Source organism: Pimephales promelas, chromosome 16 (genome assembly GCF_988280905.1).
Source record: "Pimephales promelas chromosome 16, fPimPro1.hap1.1, whole genome shotgun sequence".
NCBI lineage: Eukaryota > Metazoa > Chordata > Actinopteri > Cypriniformes > Leuciscidae > Pimephales > Pimephales promelas.
Genome location: NC_142784.1, coordinates 17,059,987 through 17,078,035, shown reverse-complemented (window position 1 = coordinate 17,078,035; position 18,049 = coordinate 17,059,987). Strand labels below are relative to the sequence as shown.

Sequence of the window (18,049 nt, the reverse complement as noted above, 5' to 3'; positions counted from 1 at the left end):
TCGCCAGTCCGTCATCAACAAGCGATACGCAGGCCTAACGCAAGTTAGTAACTGATGTAGCTAGTTATGGCTGCACAACAATGCACAACAATACACGTATTCTAAACAATTTGTATCATCTCTTCAGAATGAGTATGCAATAATTTTTCAATTTTACATTTTTCGAAGAAGATTTTGTAGACTTTGACGAGGTCTATCGATCTTCATCGTGCATGTGCGAAAAAAATGGTAGCCTATGTAGGCTATTCGAAATACACCAAAAATAATTGTTTTAGTAATAGCCTAATACAAGATAAATGTGGTGCAGTTTTACACAAACTATAGCCTACGCATGAAAATGAAACGGGGAAAAAGGGGGAGAATTTTCTACATGAATTGTTGAAGTGAATCGTTTCAGCAATTTACAATTTAGGCTAATTAGATTTCCAAATAAAGACATTGGTCAAATGGCATTATATCAAGAAAAAATGCGAATATTTGAATAGGTGAGCATTCTTATGAGACCCAACAGCAATCATTTCACAGTCACCTTCCTTCGTTATTTTGCGACAAATCAAATCTATGTGAATGATACGCATTTACGCGCTTCCAAATCAAATCAGTTGTTGTGATTCCATTTTGATTATATGAAACCTGTAAAATTGGCCTTAAAACATTATTAAAATATTTACAGATGTTGTGACCTCCGGTCAGATGACACATCTAATCCTGTGTGTGGGTGTGTGTGGGTGTGTGCGTGCGTGTATACGCGCGCTCGCCCTTTATATTTTTCTCTTTGACCAGTCCTCTGTCTTTTATTAGGCTAGTTGCTGCAGCCCACGGGTCTGTCCTGGATGTGAGGAGAGGCTCTTGAAATTGGGATATTTATCGATCCCCTGAACTCCAAAGAGCCACTTTAACGTCTCATCAATCTTAATCTGCTCTCCTCGGCCAATTATGCTCGATACTGTTGCAAGATTACAAGTGGATTTGGGTTTCAATTCCCAGAGCTCTCCTTCACTACTCTCCCTGACCGCTCGTATAACCAAAGCCACTCTGCCTGCTTTTGTGCCAGCTAGAACATTCGCCATTTCACCTCCCGACTGTTACAGTTTGAAAATGAATGAAAACCAGTATGTTTATAGCACAACCGTGTATAAAGCAAAAGGACGACTAAAAATAAATAGTCTTCTATGGTTTAGCTACAACAATACACGACAAGAATATTTTACCTAAATGAAAAAATAAAATAAAAATAAATACTGTTTTAGGTTTTTAGTAGCAATTAATATCTGGTTGAAACCACCAGTCCAATTAACATAGCCTATTAATAACAACTATAGGCTAAAACAAGAAGAGAATAGAAAGTAAGCATTAAATATTTAGATAGCTAAATTATGTTGAACGAATAATCATTTTATTTTCTTTGTGAATGCAAATTATTTGAAAAGCGGTAGCCTATCGGTTCACCTGTGTCAATTTAATCCTAATCAAGTCTCTCTAACACGTTTAATAGAAAAAGAGGCTATGGGGGCACTTGTGAATCCAGACATCATTAATCCAATGCGCAGAGGGGATTAGAGCTAAAGCCACCCGGGACCTTTAAAAAATGGGGGTGAAGCAAAAACTTTCGTATTACAGAATCAGAGCGATCAGGTTTCACATGTGATTTCACCTGCCGCTTGGACTGGACCGTTTCTCCATTGTTGAAAATCCATATGAACCACATTTAGGCCCATGTTTCTTATAAAGGCCAATTTTATAGCACTATAATGTAGACTTGCCTACTACTATAGTATAGCCTACTCTATGCACCAACATAAAAATAATAATAATAATAATAATAGCTAATATCTGTCAAATCATTTGTAATTTTCCATGTGAAGCCTATGGTGAATTTGTAGTGATGTATTGTTGATTTGAAAGTACTATGAGGATTATCAGATTATCATGTCGGAATGAAACAGGTGCAGTTGTTCTCAGCAAATCTGAACGGCATGAGGCCCGGCCGCGCGCGCTGTGTCCTGACGTCAGCTGCTAAACAGGCTGCCTCGCGCTATCGACTGTGATGTCACTGTGGCGAGACAAAGGGTTGCTGGGAAAGCATGATTGTTTACTCTTTCTCTCTGTCACTACATGGGCCTGATATGAATATAAAAATTAGAAAAATATATGTTTGATCAGAGTTCAACGTAGATAGGCTAGTCTATTAAACATGAACTGATACAGAACATGAGAAGAGTCTTTAACAAAAATAAATAAATCTTTTAAAAAATCTACACAATTTAACAACTTGCAAAATGTATGAATCACTATTATAATCCAATTATACAATGTATTATAATTATTTATTAAACAATTTTAATTATAAAAACAAAACAGCTTCACACATTCAATTAAAAATGTGAATAAGTATGAGAAACAGAGAGTATGTGAAAGAAGAAAAAAAAACACAAATCAGTACCATATCTCTCTCACATCACACCTATTCCGTCTATGATTAGTTGTGGGTGTAAATACAGTCATGACAGCTCCTGTACTCTGATTGGCTGCAGGCAAACAGAGCCCCTCCCATTGGCTGTGAGAAGGCTGTTGTTGATTGGCCTGTTGTTTACACTGATCTCATTAGCACGAGCAATAGCTTGTAGGCCTCAAAATAGAAACAGCGCACACACACAGCATGCTGACACAGATAGCACAGCTCCCCTTGTGGTGAAGACGCATAATTCAGATAACAGAACTAAAACAAAACACACAATATAGATGACAAGCATAAATATACGTTTTTTTTTTTAACTAAACGCTGAGCAGATAAAATTATCATCACTGAAAAGAGGTCATAAACCAACTGCCATGAGTCATAATAATAAATACAAGAGCATTTTCATTGATGAAAATAATGTTTATGCTGTTTTTTTTTCATTTATTACCTAAAAGTTGCCTTTAAAAAAAAATCAGTACATTTTTAATGCTGCTGGAAATACACAATCAGAGCATTTGATGCTTTATATTAGTTATGATGGTGCTTATTTAAATATCAGGAATTTATAATCTGTGCCAGGATCTATGATTGATAGCATTCCAGTAAAATTACTTTGAACATAGATGGAAGAAAAATAATAGCAAAAACACACCAGTCTGCAACCCTTTAAGGCAAATTGGGAAAATATATAAAATATAAATCACCAGAGGAAAAATATTAGAGGTAATTGAGGCTAACCTAATTTAGATCTAATAAATGTAATCTTACAGAGTCAAAAACAAAGTAGGTTATTGCCTACAGAACTGCTCAGACAGTGTGAATGAGTTTTGACAGGTTGTGTTCTGGGAGCTTTAATACAAAATTAGCTACGCATAGTGGACTGCGCATATAGAGCACTTCTGATAGATAAGAATATAAATAATACAAAAAATAGATAAATTAGAGCATTGGCTTATTTCTACAGACGCATAAATATCTCACCGCTCATTTTTAACCTTCATTGACTAATGAAGGTCTGCGGAGCGGGTCGAGGCATTGATTATTCTGGGTATTATTAATAACATGTCTGTTGCACATTCAGAATACATACATCACATCAACATCTTCCGACATAGAGCTGATAAAAATGTACTATGTTAGCGTAGTAGCGAACTAACACAGAGAGGACAACCAGTCTTATCATGTTGCAGCATAACAGAAATGTAAGTGATTTTTTAAATTAAATGATTTTTTTTTAAGTGATGAGACCATTTTAGTCATGAAGGAAAAATCATCAGATTCATGATCTTTCAAAGATTAATCATAACATTTTTAATTGATAACTGCAACAGCAGTTGAATTTGTTGGAAAAGTAAGGTTGTAGCTATAAATAATGAACTCATCTATTGATCTTGATTAAATCCAGATTGTTAGTTAGATTCATATTTGATTTAATTCTAAAAGTAGTAAAAAGTTTGTTATTGGTTTTTGAAGCATTAATCTCTGTTCAAATAGTCAAACCTGCCTCTGGAAATAAAAACCCGAGGAACGAAACTTGCTGTGAGAATCAAAAAAAAAGAAAGAAGAGAAAGACATATTTAAAATAATGTTATACTTATACTGTAGTCTTTAAAACATAAATAAATAAACATTCAGCATAAAAAAGAAACACTGTCCAGAGCAATACTTAACCCTACACACAGCCAGAAAAACATAAACACAGTCCTAAAGTAAAGTAACCACACTAACTACACTGCTCTGCATCTAGATTGACAAGTAAGATATATTTATATATCTGTTTTGTGTCGAATTATGTCATTCTGCCAAAATGTCCTGCTTAAGCTATACATATATATAAATAAATACATGCTACCAAATGTGGAATCAATTCAGACATTATAGATGAAGTGCTCAAGTCAGTACCTCTCTGTACAGGTAGGCTAAACCTACAGGTATGCAGTCTCATTAATGCAACAAATAATGTTTAAAATGCTTTTATTATTTTTAATGATTAATCCAAACCCATGTGACACATAGAACCTTTAAAATAGGCTAATTTTACAACTCCCCCAGAGTTAAATAGTTGAGTTTTACCGTTTTCTAATCCATAAAGCCGATTTTCTGATATTTAGAAGAATATCAGTTACCAGACACTTTCTGGTACCATTGACTGGAAAAATAATATACTATGGAAGTCAATGGGACCAGAAACTTTCTGGTTACTAATATTCTTCTAAATATCAGAAAATCGGCTTAATGGATTCGAAAACGGTAAAACTCAACTGTTTAACTCTGGGGGAGTTGTAAAATGAGCCTATTTCCAAAATAAGTGGAGTATCCCTTTAATTGAAGGACTGAAGGAAAGTGTCATGTCAATCTGCCATACAGATTTGACTCTGGTTTATGTATAGACCCACTCACCAGCCAAGTTGTCCACTTCTTTCTCCTGTAGTAGACTGACAGCGTCATCGTCCGCCTCGAGCATCAGCTCTGTCTCAGGGCTCTGGCTGACCACCGTCTGGCCTCGGAAGCCCTTCCTCCCTCTCAGTGCCTCGTCTTCCTCAGTGTCTGCAAGGAGACAATAGCAGACAATATCTGTACTTAAGCACATTTTGGAATCACAATACCTACACATTATCCATGTACTGTCTATATATGTGGATTATAGCCTAGGTGTTTTTAAAACAAATATTGTGTGCATTCTTGGCAAGCTTGTGTCTCTTAATGAATCTTACTGATTTTTTGTGCTCTCAAATATCTCTAAGTCACAATGGATAAATAGATTTTGGTTGCCAAGCAATGAAGCAACTTGGTGGATTATTTTTAACGCATTTTATCTGGGACGTCTTGAATTTTCAAGATAATGATACTGGAGATTTTGCTGTAGGAACAAATTATATCTGGCATGAGTATCTGCAATGATGTCAGATTCTTTTCAGTTCAAAATCCTGACTGGAAACCTATTGTTTTATAGACACAGTTTAAAGTCACCATAAAAGCAATGGTGGTGGTGGGGTGTTGGGGAACACATGCCTTTGGTGTGAGAGACCCAGGTTCGAATCCACTGTGAGACACCAATGTGTCCCTGAGCAAGACACTTAACCCCTAGTTGCTCCAGAGGCGTGCGACCTCTGACATATATAGCAATTGTAAGTCGCTTTGGATAAAAGCATCAGCTAAATGAATACATGTAAATGAATAAATGTAAATAAAGGCGGAACCTCAGACCACATCTACCTATTACATAATCACCACAAACCAATTTTTCCCTTTGGAAAGCCATTTCGAACTCCTGAAACGAACGTAGTTCGAAATGACGTCATACCCGTTGACGGAACCTTAAGACACAATTTAATTCTCCCTTAAAGAGACTCACGATAAAGCGCGTGCAGTCCGTTATACACTTTGAAGCCCATTAGGCATAATGCAATCTGCTCTCTATATCCAGACAACAAGAACGAGATTGAACCGACAGTACAATTAAGCGACTGCAGACACCACCAAAGCTAATCACGCAGCCTTATCCAAAAGAAAAAAAAAATATATGCAAAAAGTGTGTAACCACTTTTGTATGGAACAAAATAAGATTCATTCATCAGCTTTAATTACTGAAGAAAAGAAAAAAATAGCAGTCAGGCCTGACACACATCACTGCACACTGGATTTGTCTTGTATAAGGTCAGATTTGCCTGAGACTCTAGAACAGAGAGATTCAGTGGGGGGGAAAAAGGAAATAAGAAACGCTTATCAGAAATAGAAAGTGGCTGGCACTCTTTTGACATGTTTCTTTTCAGTGTTTAAAATGTTCCCCACACTCCCGTGGGGTTCATGTACCTTGTCTCAAAGCGGTCACGTTCGAATGTTGTCAACACCACTACACAGATGAAGAAAGAAAAAGAGAAGGAGAGAGAAGAAAAAAATAACACAGCTCAGTCTCGTATCTCAAGAGCTTTCATCAGAGCCAAGGAAGAAGTGGGACCGCTTTTCGGAAATAAGGGAGCGTGTAACGTTTAGAGGCACAGAGCCAGCGAGCGGTCATGGATCAAAGCAGACGGAGGGAAACTTAAGACCGTAATTCTGTAAACCGTCATTACGCCTGCATTAAAGCAGGGAGAGCTGATGGGGCTGAGCTTCAGTCTTGACTGGCAAGATAAAGCTTAGGACCTCGGTGCAACGCAGACAAAATAAACCAGGCGGGTTTTGACAAGAAAATTATCCTGGGAGTTTGGAAGTAAAAAAATAAATAAAAAGTATCTAGCTTTAGGATGTTTTACCCAAGAAGGCCACAAAAAGGAAAACAAACCAAATCTGTACACACATAAAGTCCCAGCAGACCTGGTCAATGCATTTCGTCATTTGTTGATAACTTGTAGAAGTTTCGACTGTAGTTCTGCTAGCCCCATTGGCGCTAATATATCATTGCATATTGACACTGAATCAGTTTTATGTCACTAATAATGAACATTCTGGTGGGAAAAAATGTTCACAAATCCCATTAAAGATTGACATTAATCAACATATGGACTTTACTGTCATCTTTATAAGCCAGCAGTACATTATATAAGGGTTTACAATTAATTGTCATTCATGCAACACTCCTCCATCTTGCAGATACCGGAGTACAGTAGCTAACAGGAGACCACAAAACTATTTCTTTCATCATTTGTTTCGCTTTTACATTGAACCCTTTCCAACTTTATTGTGCACTCTACATAGGTAACAACTCATACAACAAGTGTGGTAGTCTAAAAACATAAACATATGTAGAACACAATCGGTCTTTGTCAGGTGACGTCACATTCGTGATATACGAAGTGCATTAGGACGTAGCCGCCATTTGTAAGGTACCGATGCTGGGGTATTGTTTGTTTTTTTTTCATTCTTTTTTTCAAACTAAACCATCCTAAACATGACACTATCATCATCATCATCAATACTGCAAACCTATCTTTGCTGTTACTAATTTTACAGGATTTATTTACATTCCTACCGAAGGATACAGTAACTTGGTGAAATGTCCGCGGGATTAAAGAGATTTCTAGTTTTTAAATTGTTCACTGGTAACGTTATATGCGCTTATACCATAAACAAGATGCCCAAGTATGAGGATAAGCAATGCGGGATCAGCACTCCAACTTACTGCAGTCAGCTGAGCTCATATATGGATCTATGTTCTGAATCTCCAAATAACGGTACCTGCAATATTTATTGAGTTTATTGCAGTACGGTATTTTCTCAGTTTTCTTGTGCTTCTGCAGTTTTGCGAGTTATTTACTTGTTATCTCTACTCTCGTAATCTCTTCAACGCTCACAATCAGTAGCGATACCTCAAAAATGGCGTCACACGCAACAAACTCACGTGTCTGACAAAAACTGATAATGTTGGGTAAAATGATTTCTCTCTAAAACTGGCCATATTTCACCGAACACTATATTCTGTCTGAAGAATACGTGCAGTGCTGCCAAAAAAAGAGAGTAAATTTACCTTAGGAACTATGGGAAGCTTCAGGAAGCTACTGTATAATTATATTCCTACCTTTTGGTCAGGAGTGCCATGAATTGTGCTTACGAAAGCAGCTCACTAGGTTCTGGAATACAGTGATGCATGTTGCTATTTTGAGCAATGACAACGGTACAGAAGCTTCCTGTTTTTTCTCTTGAATGGCAAGCCTTTGATAGAAAGCCTCCATGGTCACATATAAGAGCTCTCTAGTAACATAGACGACCATTTGTCAGTCTTAGGAATGAGACTTGATGGGAACTCGAGATCGCTACAACTCAGACCTCCCCAGTGACTCAAAAGAACCCCTCGCTTGTATTGTCAACCACCTCGTTTATCGGCACCCCTGAAGCTCGCTCACTGGACTCCTGTGAGCCATCACGGCCAACAGTGAGGCTATTCAAGCGCAGCACGGCTTACCCGCTCTGCCATCAGAGGGTTTATGTTACCCAGGGCACAAATTTGGCATGACGCAGCAGGGTTGAGAAAGACCAGGTGATGGCTGTCCTGCCAGTCGTTGTAAGACTTGAATGATGTCCTTCGCTAAAAGCTTGGATCTGATCCATACAGCTGGGGGACGGGGAATTGTCATTGACTGACTGACATGTGTAGAATAACAAACAAATCAAAATGCGATGAAGTAAATGTAGCTCTGAACTTATATCCAATGACTAGCACGAGATGATGAAAACCAAACATTTGAAGTGGGCTCGAAATAGATCCTTCATTGGCGGAAAACTGTTACTTGATAAACGCCAAGGAGAAGTGAGTAGCTTGGGGTTTTGAAGGCTTCGAAAAAGGAATGAAAAAAAGACTCTATTTTGCAATTCAATTCTGTCATTCCATCACTATGTGACTTCTTCAACACACTGATTTCTTTACTTGCCTCTTTTCTTTCAAAAGTCATATCAAAGGGAAAAAAAAACTTGGGCATAGCTTGATGCAAAGGGAATTTTACAGTTTGTGAGAGAAGTTCTCAAGGTGGAAATATTTAAGTGCTTGATAGTTTTACGGCTCAATTTTTTCAGCCCAACTAAAAGGCTTCAAATAGGCCTTGCTCAGACTATGTTTTATGTATGGCTGGAGCTGTGAGGTATTGGTTTGCACTTTTATTGCCCCACTTGAGTCATGCCCACTTGAAGCCATGAAAGAATGATCCAAAAATTAGAGAGAAAAAATATATACACCTATACTGTATTTCCATTCTGGGATTGATAGATGAGATGCATTGTGTATTTTGTAAAAATACACAATGTACGATCATGGAAAAAAGCGATTGTGGGACATGTAGATGTATGTCTCTGCAGTTGAATGATATATAATAACTCAAACAAAATGTTGCACATGTGCCATAAGTGCATTCACGCACAAACAATGTGGCAAAGTGGGCTTGCTGCGCTCGTCGATCAAACGCCAGGAATTCTGCCGTCAGCTCTGGAAAGAGAAACCCAACTTCGTAAAGTGAAACCGGAGACCCATGCAAAGTTTTTGTTATAGTTTTACTCATATGAGAAGCATTTCGTATCACACATACAGACCCATGTGACGGATTAGGAGGACCACATGAAATCTGTGTGCACAGAATTTAAAACGCCTGTGCATTTAAATGTTTGGGCTAATTTGATCAGGCTTTAAAAGGTACAATATGCAGGAATTTTCACCACCAGGGGTCGCTAACCTCTTACAAGGTGTATATTAATGACATATATTTCCACATTAAGCATAATTATGGATCTTGTCATCAAGCTGATGGATCTTTTAGGATGAGTGAATACATTGATGTTTTTAACATGACTGTGGTATGAAGCAGGGCGCGATTGCTAGACGTATACCAACGCCACAAGCAACGCGAGTCCCGCGGATATAAAGGATATTTCATTGTACCGAACTACACACAAGTGCTGAATTAATACTCACACAGGTCAGTTTATTAGAGGAATTAAACTTGAGGTAACACAGCACTGTTTCACTTGCTCTAACACTTACACTATCACAGTAAATGGCATTTGAGTGTGTTGAATGTTGTTAGTTAGGTTGTTTGTTGGCTGTGTGAGACTAGCAGTGAGCTAGATCAACAATCAATAAAGTATACATGCAACACACTCGCGTCTCTGTCAAGTCGAAGTTAGTCGTGGACGTGGAGCTCTTGGCATCTGGAAAGATGTTGATCTTCGTTTTAGTTCTCTTTTTGTCTCAAAGTCTGCTTGCCATGGTCCATAATGTTTAAACAAAACAACAGCAGCGTGAGCGTCTTGCTAGGCATAGCAACAATAACCCGGTTGTCCACGTCTGTCGCCATGGTTACTATCGCAATGCGAGCGCAAACCATAGACAGTAAAAGAAATGGACAAAGCGACCCCATTGATTTCAACTGACAAAATTTAAGCCCGTTAAAAGCTGATAGCCAGGCGTACTGCGCAGGCTCAAACTGAGCCTGTCATGTGAGCAACCTATATGTCTTCTAGTAGCTGTACCGAGTGAAATCTGAATAATTCCCTTCCGAATCTCACAGAGATGTAGAGAGTGAGTATTAGCTGTCCATGAGCTAGTAGCAGGATCAACTTTATGAATCTCTATGGGCTTCTCCCTTGACTTTATCAGACTTTATTCCTCCACGTCCCCCCGACTGCTTTCTCTACTGTGCGACGGGGAGTCGATTCGTTTAACCCTTCCTTGGTTAAAATCGCATTTTTTTGTTTGTTTTTTTTAGTTTACGATTTACAAATAGTTGGAAACATTTGGGATATTGCAAGTAATCAACAAAACAAAATATATAATATTGAAATTGTGTTTTTTGGATATTGTACTGTAAAAATCCTGCATATTGCACCTTTAAAATGAAAATTAAAGGAAAATGACAGGTTCAATATAAGCTCAATCGGTGGTGTTATATTTGTGCTATAATATCAGTTAACACAAATAGAAATCAATTTGTCTATTTTAAATCACGCTATCTGAGAGTTTTTGAATTTAAACAGTAGGTCATATCGTGATTCCTGTCTTCTCATCTTCAAATTTAAAATCTTTTTTTCTGGTTTTTTTTTGTTGTTTTTTTTTTTTTACACCATTTAATTTAAGACTTTATGACCTTAAATTTGACAAGACTGAATTTAAGGCTTTTTAATGACCTGCAGGGATCCTTATCAAAAGATTTTTCTATTTTATTATAGTATTTAATGTTATTATTATTATTATTGTATATAACTACACTCAAGAAAAAAGTTAACAAGTGAAAATGCATTTTGTTTTTTACATTTACAAATTGGCCTCATTCACTTCCACTCTACGCTCATCACTGTAACCTACAGTTTTGCTTTTCATAATCAAATCAAATAAGGCACAAGTTGCAGGTTTAGATTTTTTTTTTTTTTTTAGAATTGCCTTTACAGGGACTTTAAGAGTTGTCGATTAAACTTAACTTGAATCATCACACACCCTTACTTCCACCTTTCCTCTTCCTCTCTTTTACTCTTTCTCTTATAACAAGCTATAAAGATCTTTGTCCAAAGGGGTTCAATGGGTCAGGCAGAGCTGCTCACCTGAAAATGAGACTGTAAGGACACCCCGAGGTAGAACAGGCTGTTAAAGAGCAGGATCAATATTAACCTGACTTCCATTTCATGCTTGCCCAATTCCAATCAGCTAACAACATACTCAGCCGCTCGTGAATAAGGGGGAAGGTATCAAAGTCACTCACTATTGTATATACTACATGAAACACTCACTATTTTGTCAGCAAGTCTAATAGGCTAACCTGAGCTGCCTTAAACTAAGTTTCCCACAAACATATGCAAAGGTACCTGAGAATGAGGCACAGAGCAGTACAGTTTATCAAATGCTTATACAACATGGTCAGCCATTTGAGGTCCCATTAAATTCAGCCTGTTCTTCTATTTTCAGTGATTGAAGATCGTATTACATCCACAGAAAATACATTAAATTACCATGAATCAAATATAATGATGTTGTTTCTAGGGTAGTTAGAATATTTTTCGAATGAACCTGAGACATATTTCATGTCCACCCATGTCATTTCGCACACAAGGAAATTTGAAATATTGCTAAAACCCAGCGTACGTTCTAACATAGACAAGCGCTATATGAAAATATGTCATTGTGAATAAAAACAAGCCCCATATTCAGTGACTGCTGTCAACTGCCAGTGTTCTGACATTTGAGAGCAGTAATGTTTCAATCTCTTTGGTTTCTGGCAAAAATAATGGAAACTTATATGCGCTCTTAACAGTTTATTCATTTAAATCACCTACGTTAACTCAGCGTACCTCACAAAACCAGCTGTAAACCTCCACTTCTGCCAGTTCAGCAAAACACAGAGAAACTTTCTACAAACGATTCGATACAGTCTTACCACACATATGTACAGCGTTTAGCTTTCATTACAGTTAAAGGCAAAGTAGGCGATTTGTTTCAAGAATATTTTTTGTTAGGCTGGATGAAAGTCTCTTCATATCCTGATATCAATCACTAAGTTTAGTGGTCTAAATGTATTTATATGCATATGTATCGTCTGTGAATGACGTAGGACCATAACATTTTCGTCCAATCATTGCATTCGGCTCGAACTACTGTAATTTGGAAGGGATGGAAATCCGTGACGATATGCATTTCAATGGCAACACAATCAACGGTGAAATGAATCTGCAGCAGTCAAGTGGTACAGGTCAGTCCTCTTTAAACGGTTTATGTTCATTATTATTGTAATGTTATGTTCTTTGAGACATGAGCTAGTTTAATGCCGTCTCTCGTTCATGTGTTTTGAAGGAGGCGTGGCTTTGTAGATGCTCTGGAGGGAGGGTGGGATCTTATGCTTTCAAAGCTAACTTCTCCGAAAATTGCCTACCCTACCTTTAAGGGATCTTCTTATAAATATGAGTGCTGTTAGATGCAATGGACTAAATGTATATGATCAAATACAGATTATTCAAATTCATATGTAATAAACTCATATTTATATAAAATAAAACGTAACTGCGCAGGTGAAAATTGTTTTTCCTTTTGTATAAAACCCATCTAGATAAGCCTCTCTTTTCTCTCCCTCAGTCTCTCTCTATGGCATTGTGGGGGCAACATCTGACTACAGGCAATCCCTTTCACATGACAATCTTATGCATTATTCCACTCATTAAAGACTGGGAGAAGCCTGGGGACCTCAACAAGTCCTCAATCACACCGGCCCCAGACTCTAGACCGTGGGTCCACAGAGACGCACTGACAACTTACCGAGGACAGGAAGAAAAGGGAGCCGGCCAGAGGAATACTGCAGTGGTGTGTGCTTCTAAAGAAATGCATGAGATATGCTGAGTAACATGTTTGAAAGACAGTGTGAATTTAGATATGGTGGCAAAAATGAATTGAAGGGGAAAAAATGTCTGCTGTGACATGAGCAGGGGCCACCTGCAGGTCAAGGAACAGCTGGCATATGTATGTACCAGTGTGCATGTGTGTGTTCTGGCTCTGACACACAGACCATCTGACATGGCCTCAAAACAGTTGGCCACAAAAGGCCAGACATGTAGATAGACACAATATTACTGCACAGATTAAAGTCACAGAACACACTTTAAAATGACAAATCACTGGTTAATATGTGGCGTTTAGGGCAAAATCTAGATGTAATGTCTATAATCAAAGAGTATAATTTTCATTACATTAAAAAGTGCAATCCATTAGCACCTGAGGTGGCCATTAGTAACATTGTAGCAAAACATGCTGTCAAATAACACTCCCATATGCCTCTACATATATGAGCTAATATCAAGGGTTCACTTGTGTATATTGTTTTAAATAAATGGGCCTATTTCTCTTGCCTTTGCCCCTAGTAGGTTTCCCCAAGTGTAATGGAAATAGTTACAGTAATTATTCTGAGCACAGGAGAGAAGTCGCCCCATTGTACTTGAGAATCAATAGATTTGCCCTTGTTCGGTTAATAAACTCCCCCTCGCATTTTCAATTTGATGCCTGGAGGAGAAGTGCCCGCAGTGGTTAATAGTATTGAACCGTTTCTCTTTTAAAGCCTCTGTTGCGAGACACAGAGCCAAATCGACAGGCGTGCGGTGGGCAACGCTGCAAGATCAAACGGGTCAATGAGGAAAAATGTTTGAGTGCAAAAAAGCAGAAATGGTTAAAAAAAAAAAAAAAAACATACCGCACAATTTTCCTCTCAACAATGTGTGCAGTTAGAATATAAAATCTTGTCATAAAACACTCGTGCCATGTTCAATTGACAAGGCCCATAAATATACAACCTATAAAGCTGACAACTAACTATTTCTCAGCTCTGAGAATATTAGTCACGTCCAAGAATTGATTGGAGGTTTTCTAATTCGCATATGTGTATCCCATTTGGTGAACAATGATGTCATTGTATGAAATGAACGCAATTTGGGGATAATGAGCTAGACTGACAGAGTCCAGCAACATTTTTGATTGGCTGTTGGCAGAATTACTGACCGTAGTCCTCCAGTGATTTGCACGAAATATCCAAGTGGGTGGAGCCAAAAGGGTTTCGGATGAATCTCCGCCTCCTCCGGAGGTCATCCTCCCAGTAATCCAGACGCCAGAAGTCATGCAGCTGACTGGAAAAGGGGAAAAGACTGGAACTCCTGTTGGGAATCAGAAAAAAATATATATATAAATATACGTACAATAGAAACAAGCATATATTGTAGGCTACCGATCACATTTGAAAACACCATGCTTTGGTAAATTGGTAAACAATAAAGGCAAATTATCAACTAAGTCATAATTATGACATACTTAATCATACATGCACGTTTAAGATCAAAATGACAAGACGTTTAAGTCATAATTATGACAAAAGGGTGAAATTATGAAACAATAAGTCATGATTATGAGATAAAAAGTCGAAATTGAGTTCCAAATAATGTCAACATTTTGACTACATGTCATAATTTTTGCCAGCAGCCATATCACCCTGTAGCCCAAGACTGGTTGCCCACTAAAGCTAAGCAGGGCTGAGCCTGGTTAGTACCTGGATGGGAGACCTTCTGAGAAAACCAGGTTGCTGTTGGAAGAGGTGTTAGTGAGGCCAGCAGGGGGTGCTCACCCTGTGGTCTGTGTGGGTCCTAACACCCCAGTAAAGTGATGGGGACACTATGCTGTCAAAGAGCACCGTCCTTCGGATGAGACGTTAAACCGAGGTCCTGACTCTCTGTGGTCATAAAAAAAATCCCAGGATGTCTTTCGAAAGAGTAGGGGTGTAACCCCGGCATCCTGGCCAAATTTGCCCAGTGGCCTCTGTCCATCATGGCCTCCTAATCATCCCCATATACACCAATTGGCTTCATCACTGTCTCCTCTCCACCAGTAAGCTGGTGTGTGGTGAGCGTTCTGGCGCAATATGGCTGCCGTCGCATCATCCAGGTGGATGCTGCACATTGGTGGTGGTTGAGGAGATCCCCCCCCCTCTATGTGAAGCGCTTTGAGTTTCCAGAAAAAAAAGCGCTATATAAATGTAATGAATTATTATTATTATTATTATTATAATTCTGACTTTTTAATTTATAATTTAGCAAATCATGATTATTTTATGTGGCAGAAATGGGCTTCCATACCCACCCATCCACACACACATGTACACAAGAAAGCACTTAGATTTATATAGTAGTGTAATATTCTACATACAACGCTATGGAGAATTGCATTTTGGAGGACACCCAAACCAAAGGGTTCCACATGAGGGAGAATCAAAACGATATAACTAATTCACGAAGTTCATTAAATCTCCAGACACGTTTTTTCCACGAGAACCCCTTGGGCATGAAACAGCAGCCGTGGCTATCCAGCACACAAATAAATAACAGCAAGTCCCATTAACAAATACTGTATCAAATTACAAGTATAAATGGCGCAGCTTGCCTCCTTTTTACTGTGTTTTTTAACAAGTCTTGTAAATCAGAGGTAGGACCCTCTATGCAGCCGGAGAGGGGTTTTAATGATGCTGGGGTCTCACCAGAGCCACACCCCAGGCCAATAAAACAGAGACCCCCTCCCTCTGCATATGTGCAGCTGTGATTAAAATAACGTGCTGAAATATTCATTGAAATGATTCCCAGGGCCCTGGAGCAAGCTGCAGAAAATTGCGTTTTTATTCATTATTAATAACAGCGAATTAAGGCCGTATAAAAGAAGAAATGAGAGGCCGAGAAAAAAAGGGGAGCGCGGGGAATGAGAGGGAAACAGCTACAGCATGTGGTAACCATCTTTGTAAATGATTATTCCAACATTAGCAGGGACCTGGGCTAATTTTATTGCTTGCAGCTAATGCAAACCATTAAGGACGGGCCCAGCATCAGGTTACTAAGTGCAGAACGTTTCGAGCGCGCTCGGGCTGGAGATGTTTCAAAGGCTTTAAAACGGTGTGTAAGAGAAAGGGAAAGGAAAAAAAACAGGCCAGCATTAAATAATACTGCAGCTAATTTACTCCAAAGAGGATTTAGAGAGTGATGATTGGTGTAATTGGGGGATAGATGACAGCATGGTATGGGACAATCACCAAATTCCACATGTGGTTTATCTTCATTACCAGCTACTCATGGGGAAAAACACCATCCACTTTAAGCCATATACTAATTCCCATCATAAAATATAACTTGAGTCATTAGTCCATGTTCTGTCTTACAAAAAGAGAATATTGAAACAATATTGTAACAAAAAAAAAAAAAAGATGAGCCTTGCCGCAGCACAATTTTATTCAAGCTGCTAGGCAGCCTGGACACCATGAACCAAATTTTCCCCTGAGATCCAATCACAGAACGGGGAGGGAGCGGCAAGACGATGACGACGTCTATGCGACACCAAAGCAGTCTGTTTATTTTTATGGATCCATCTTGGCAGCGGACACGAAGTTACCTTTTGACACAGCCTTTGTGTATACATACCGTAAAACTTCCAATAATAGCCCGGGCTTTTATTTTCCCAAATCGTCGAACAGTCTAAATGAAACCGGCCTTTATAATTTAGTATTGCTATTGAGATGTTGTTCATTGAGTCTGTAATCTCCACGTAAAACTGCGGCCTTCAAACCTTTTACTATCGAGTCAATTGATTTGATTAATATGCGCTCGTTCAAATCGCTGTTTAAATCGCTGATTTAATAAATAAATAACAAAGTTTAAGTTTTATAAGCTCAAATGCTCGCCTCATTCATCAAAATGAACAAATCTTTTTCCGAGTCAATTCGTTCGTTAATGAACCAATTGACTCGGAAAAAGATTCGTTCATTTTGATGAACGAGTTCGAACAGGAGAGTCACAAACGTGCATCGCAGAACAGAGCAAGACGACCATTTGAGCTTATACAACTTAAACTTTGTTATTTCTTTTTTAAATGAGCAATCGTTTCGCTTGAAAAGACCATTATTCATCGTCTGGAATCGTTTAAACCCCTTTGAACAGTTTGCACTGAAACTGTCTTTTGGACCTTGAACCGTTCCCACTGAAGTCCATTATATGGAAAAAATGCTGGAATGTTTTCATCAAAAACCTTTATTTCTTTTCGACTGAAGAAAGAATGACATGGACATCTTGGGTGACATGGGGGTGAGTAAATTATCAGCAAAAGTTTTTTCAAAAGTGAACTACTCCTTTAAACACCCGCGAAAAAAAAAAAAAAAAAAACAGACAGGCGTCTATTGTCCTATCATCTTTTTCATCGTCTAATTTTCTTACGTCATCTGGTATCAGTGACCCGATTGGCTATGAGCTACAGACGCATTTGATAGACATTCGTAGAACCCAATAATATGGCTCCGGGCATTCGTAAACCACGCCTCAAATACAAGAAAATGAACATGTGGTTTCCAGACCACGTTTCTTTCTCAATGATATTGATACGTGGTCTGGTGTTAGCCAGGCTAAGATGAAATAGGATATAATGATATTTTCCACACAATATCTTTGTGTTTAAAATTTAAGTTGTCATTCATTGATAATCTTGTTACGTCTATGTTAAGAAGTGTCAAACTTTCATATCATTGAGAAACCGACGCCATTGTTTCTGATGTCATAACTAAGCCACAACAGTTTGAAAATGCGTATTAGTAAAAGATATTTATCAAAAAAGGATGG

At 38.3% G+C, this 18,049-nt stretch overlaps 1 protein-coding gene across 12 annotated transcripts in view; it reads right to left on the bottom strand.

Annotated features, from left to right (window-relative positions):
* Positions 1 to 18,049, bottom strand: part of nbeab (neurobeachin b) — a 279,115-nt gene that overhangs the window by 80,371 nt on the left and 180,695 nt on the right. For 7 of the 12 annotated variants that reach the window (XM_089121110.1, XM_089121107.1, XM_089121111.1 and 4 more), the window contains exons 37-38: positions 14,412 to 14,563; positions 4,862 to 5,008 (exon numbers count right to left, since the gene is read on the bottom strand). In XM_089121110.1, the coding sequence (XP_088977236.1) occupies positions 4,862 to 5,008; positions 14,412 to 14,563 (299 nt within the window). Of the gene's footprint in view, positions 1 to 3,965; positions 3,999 to 4,861; positions 5,009 to 14,411; positions 14,564 to 18,049 lie in introns of all 12 variants that reach the window. The other 5 variants (XM_089121103.1, XM_089121108.1, XM_089121105.1 and 2 more) reach the window with 1 other exon arrangement.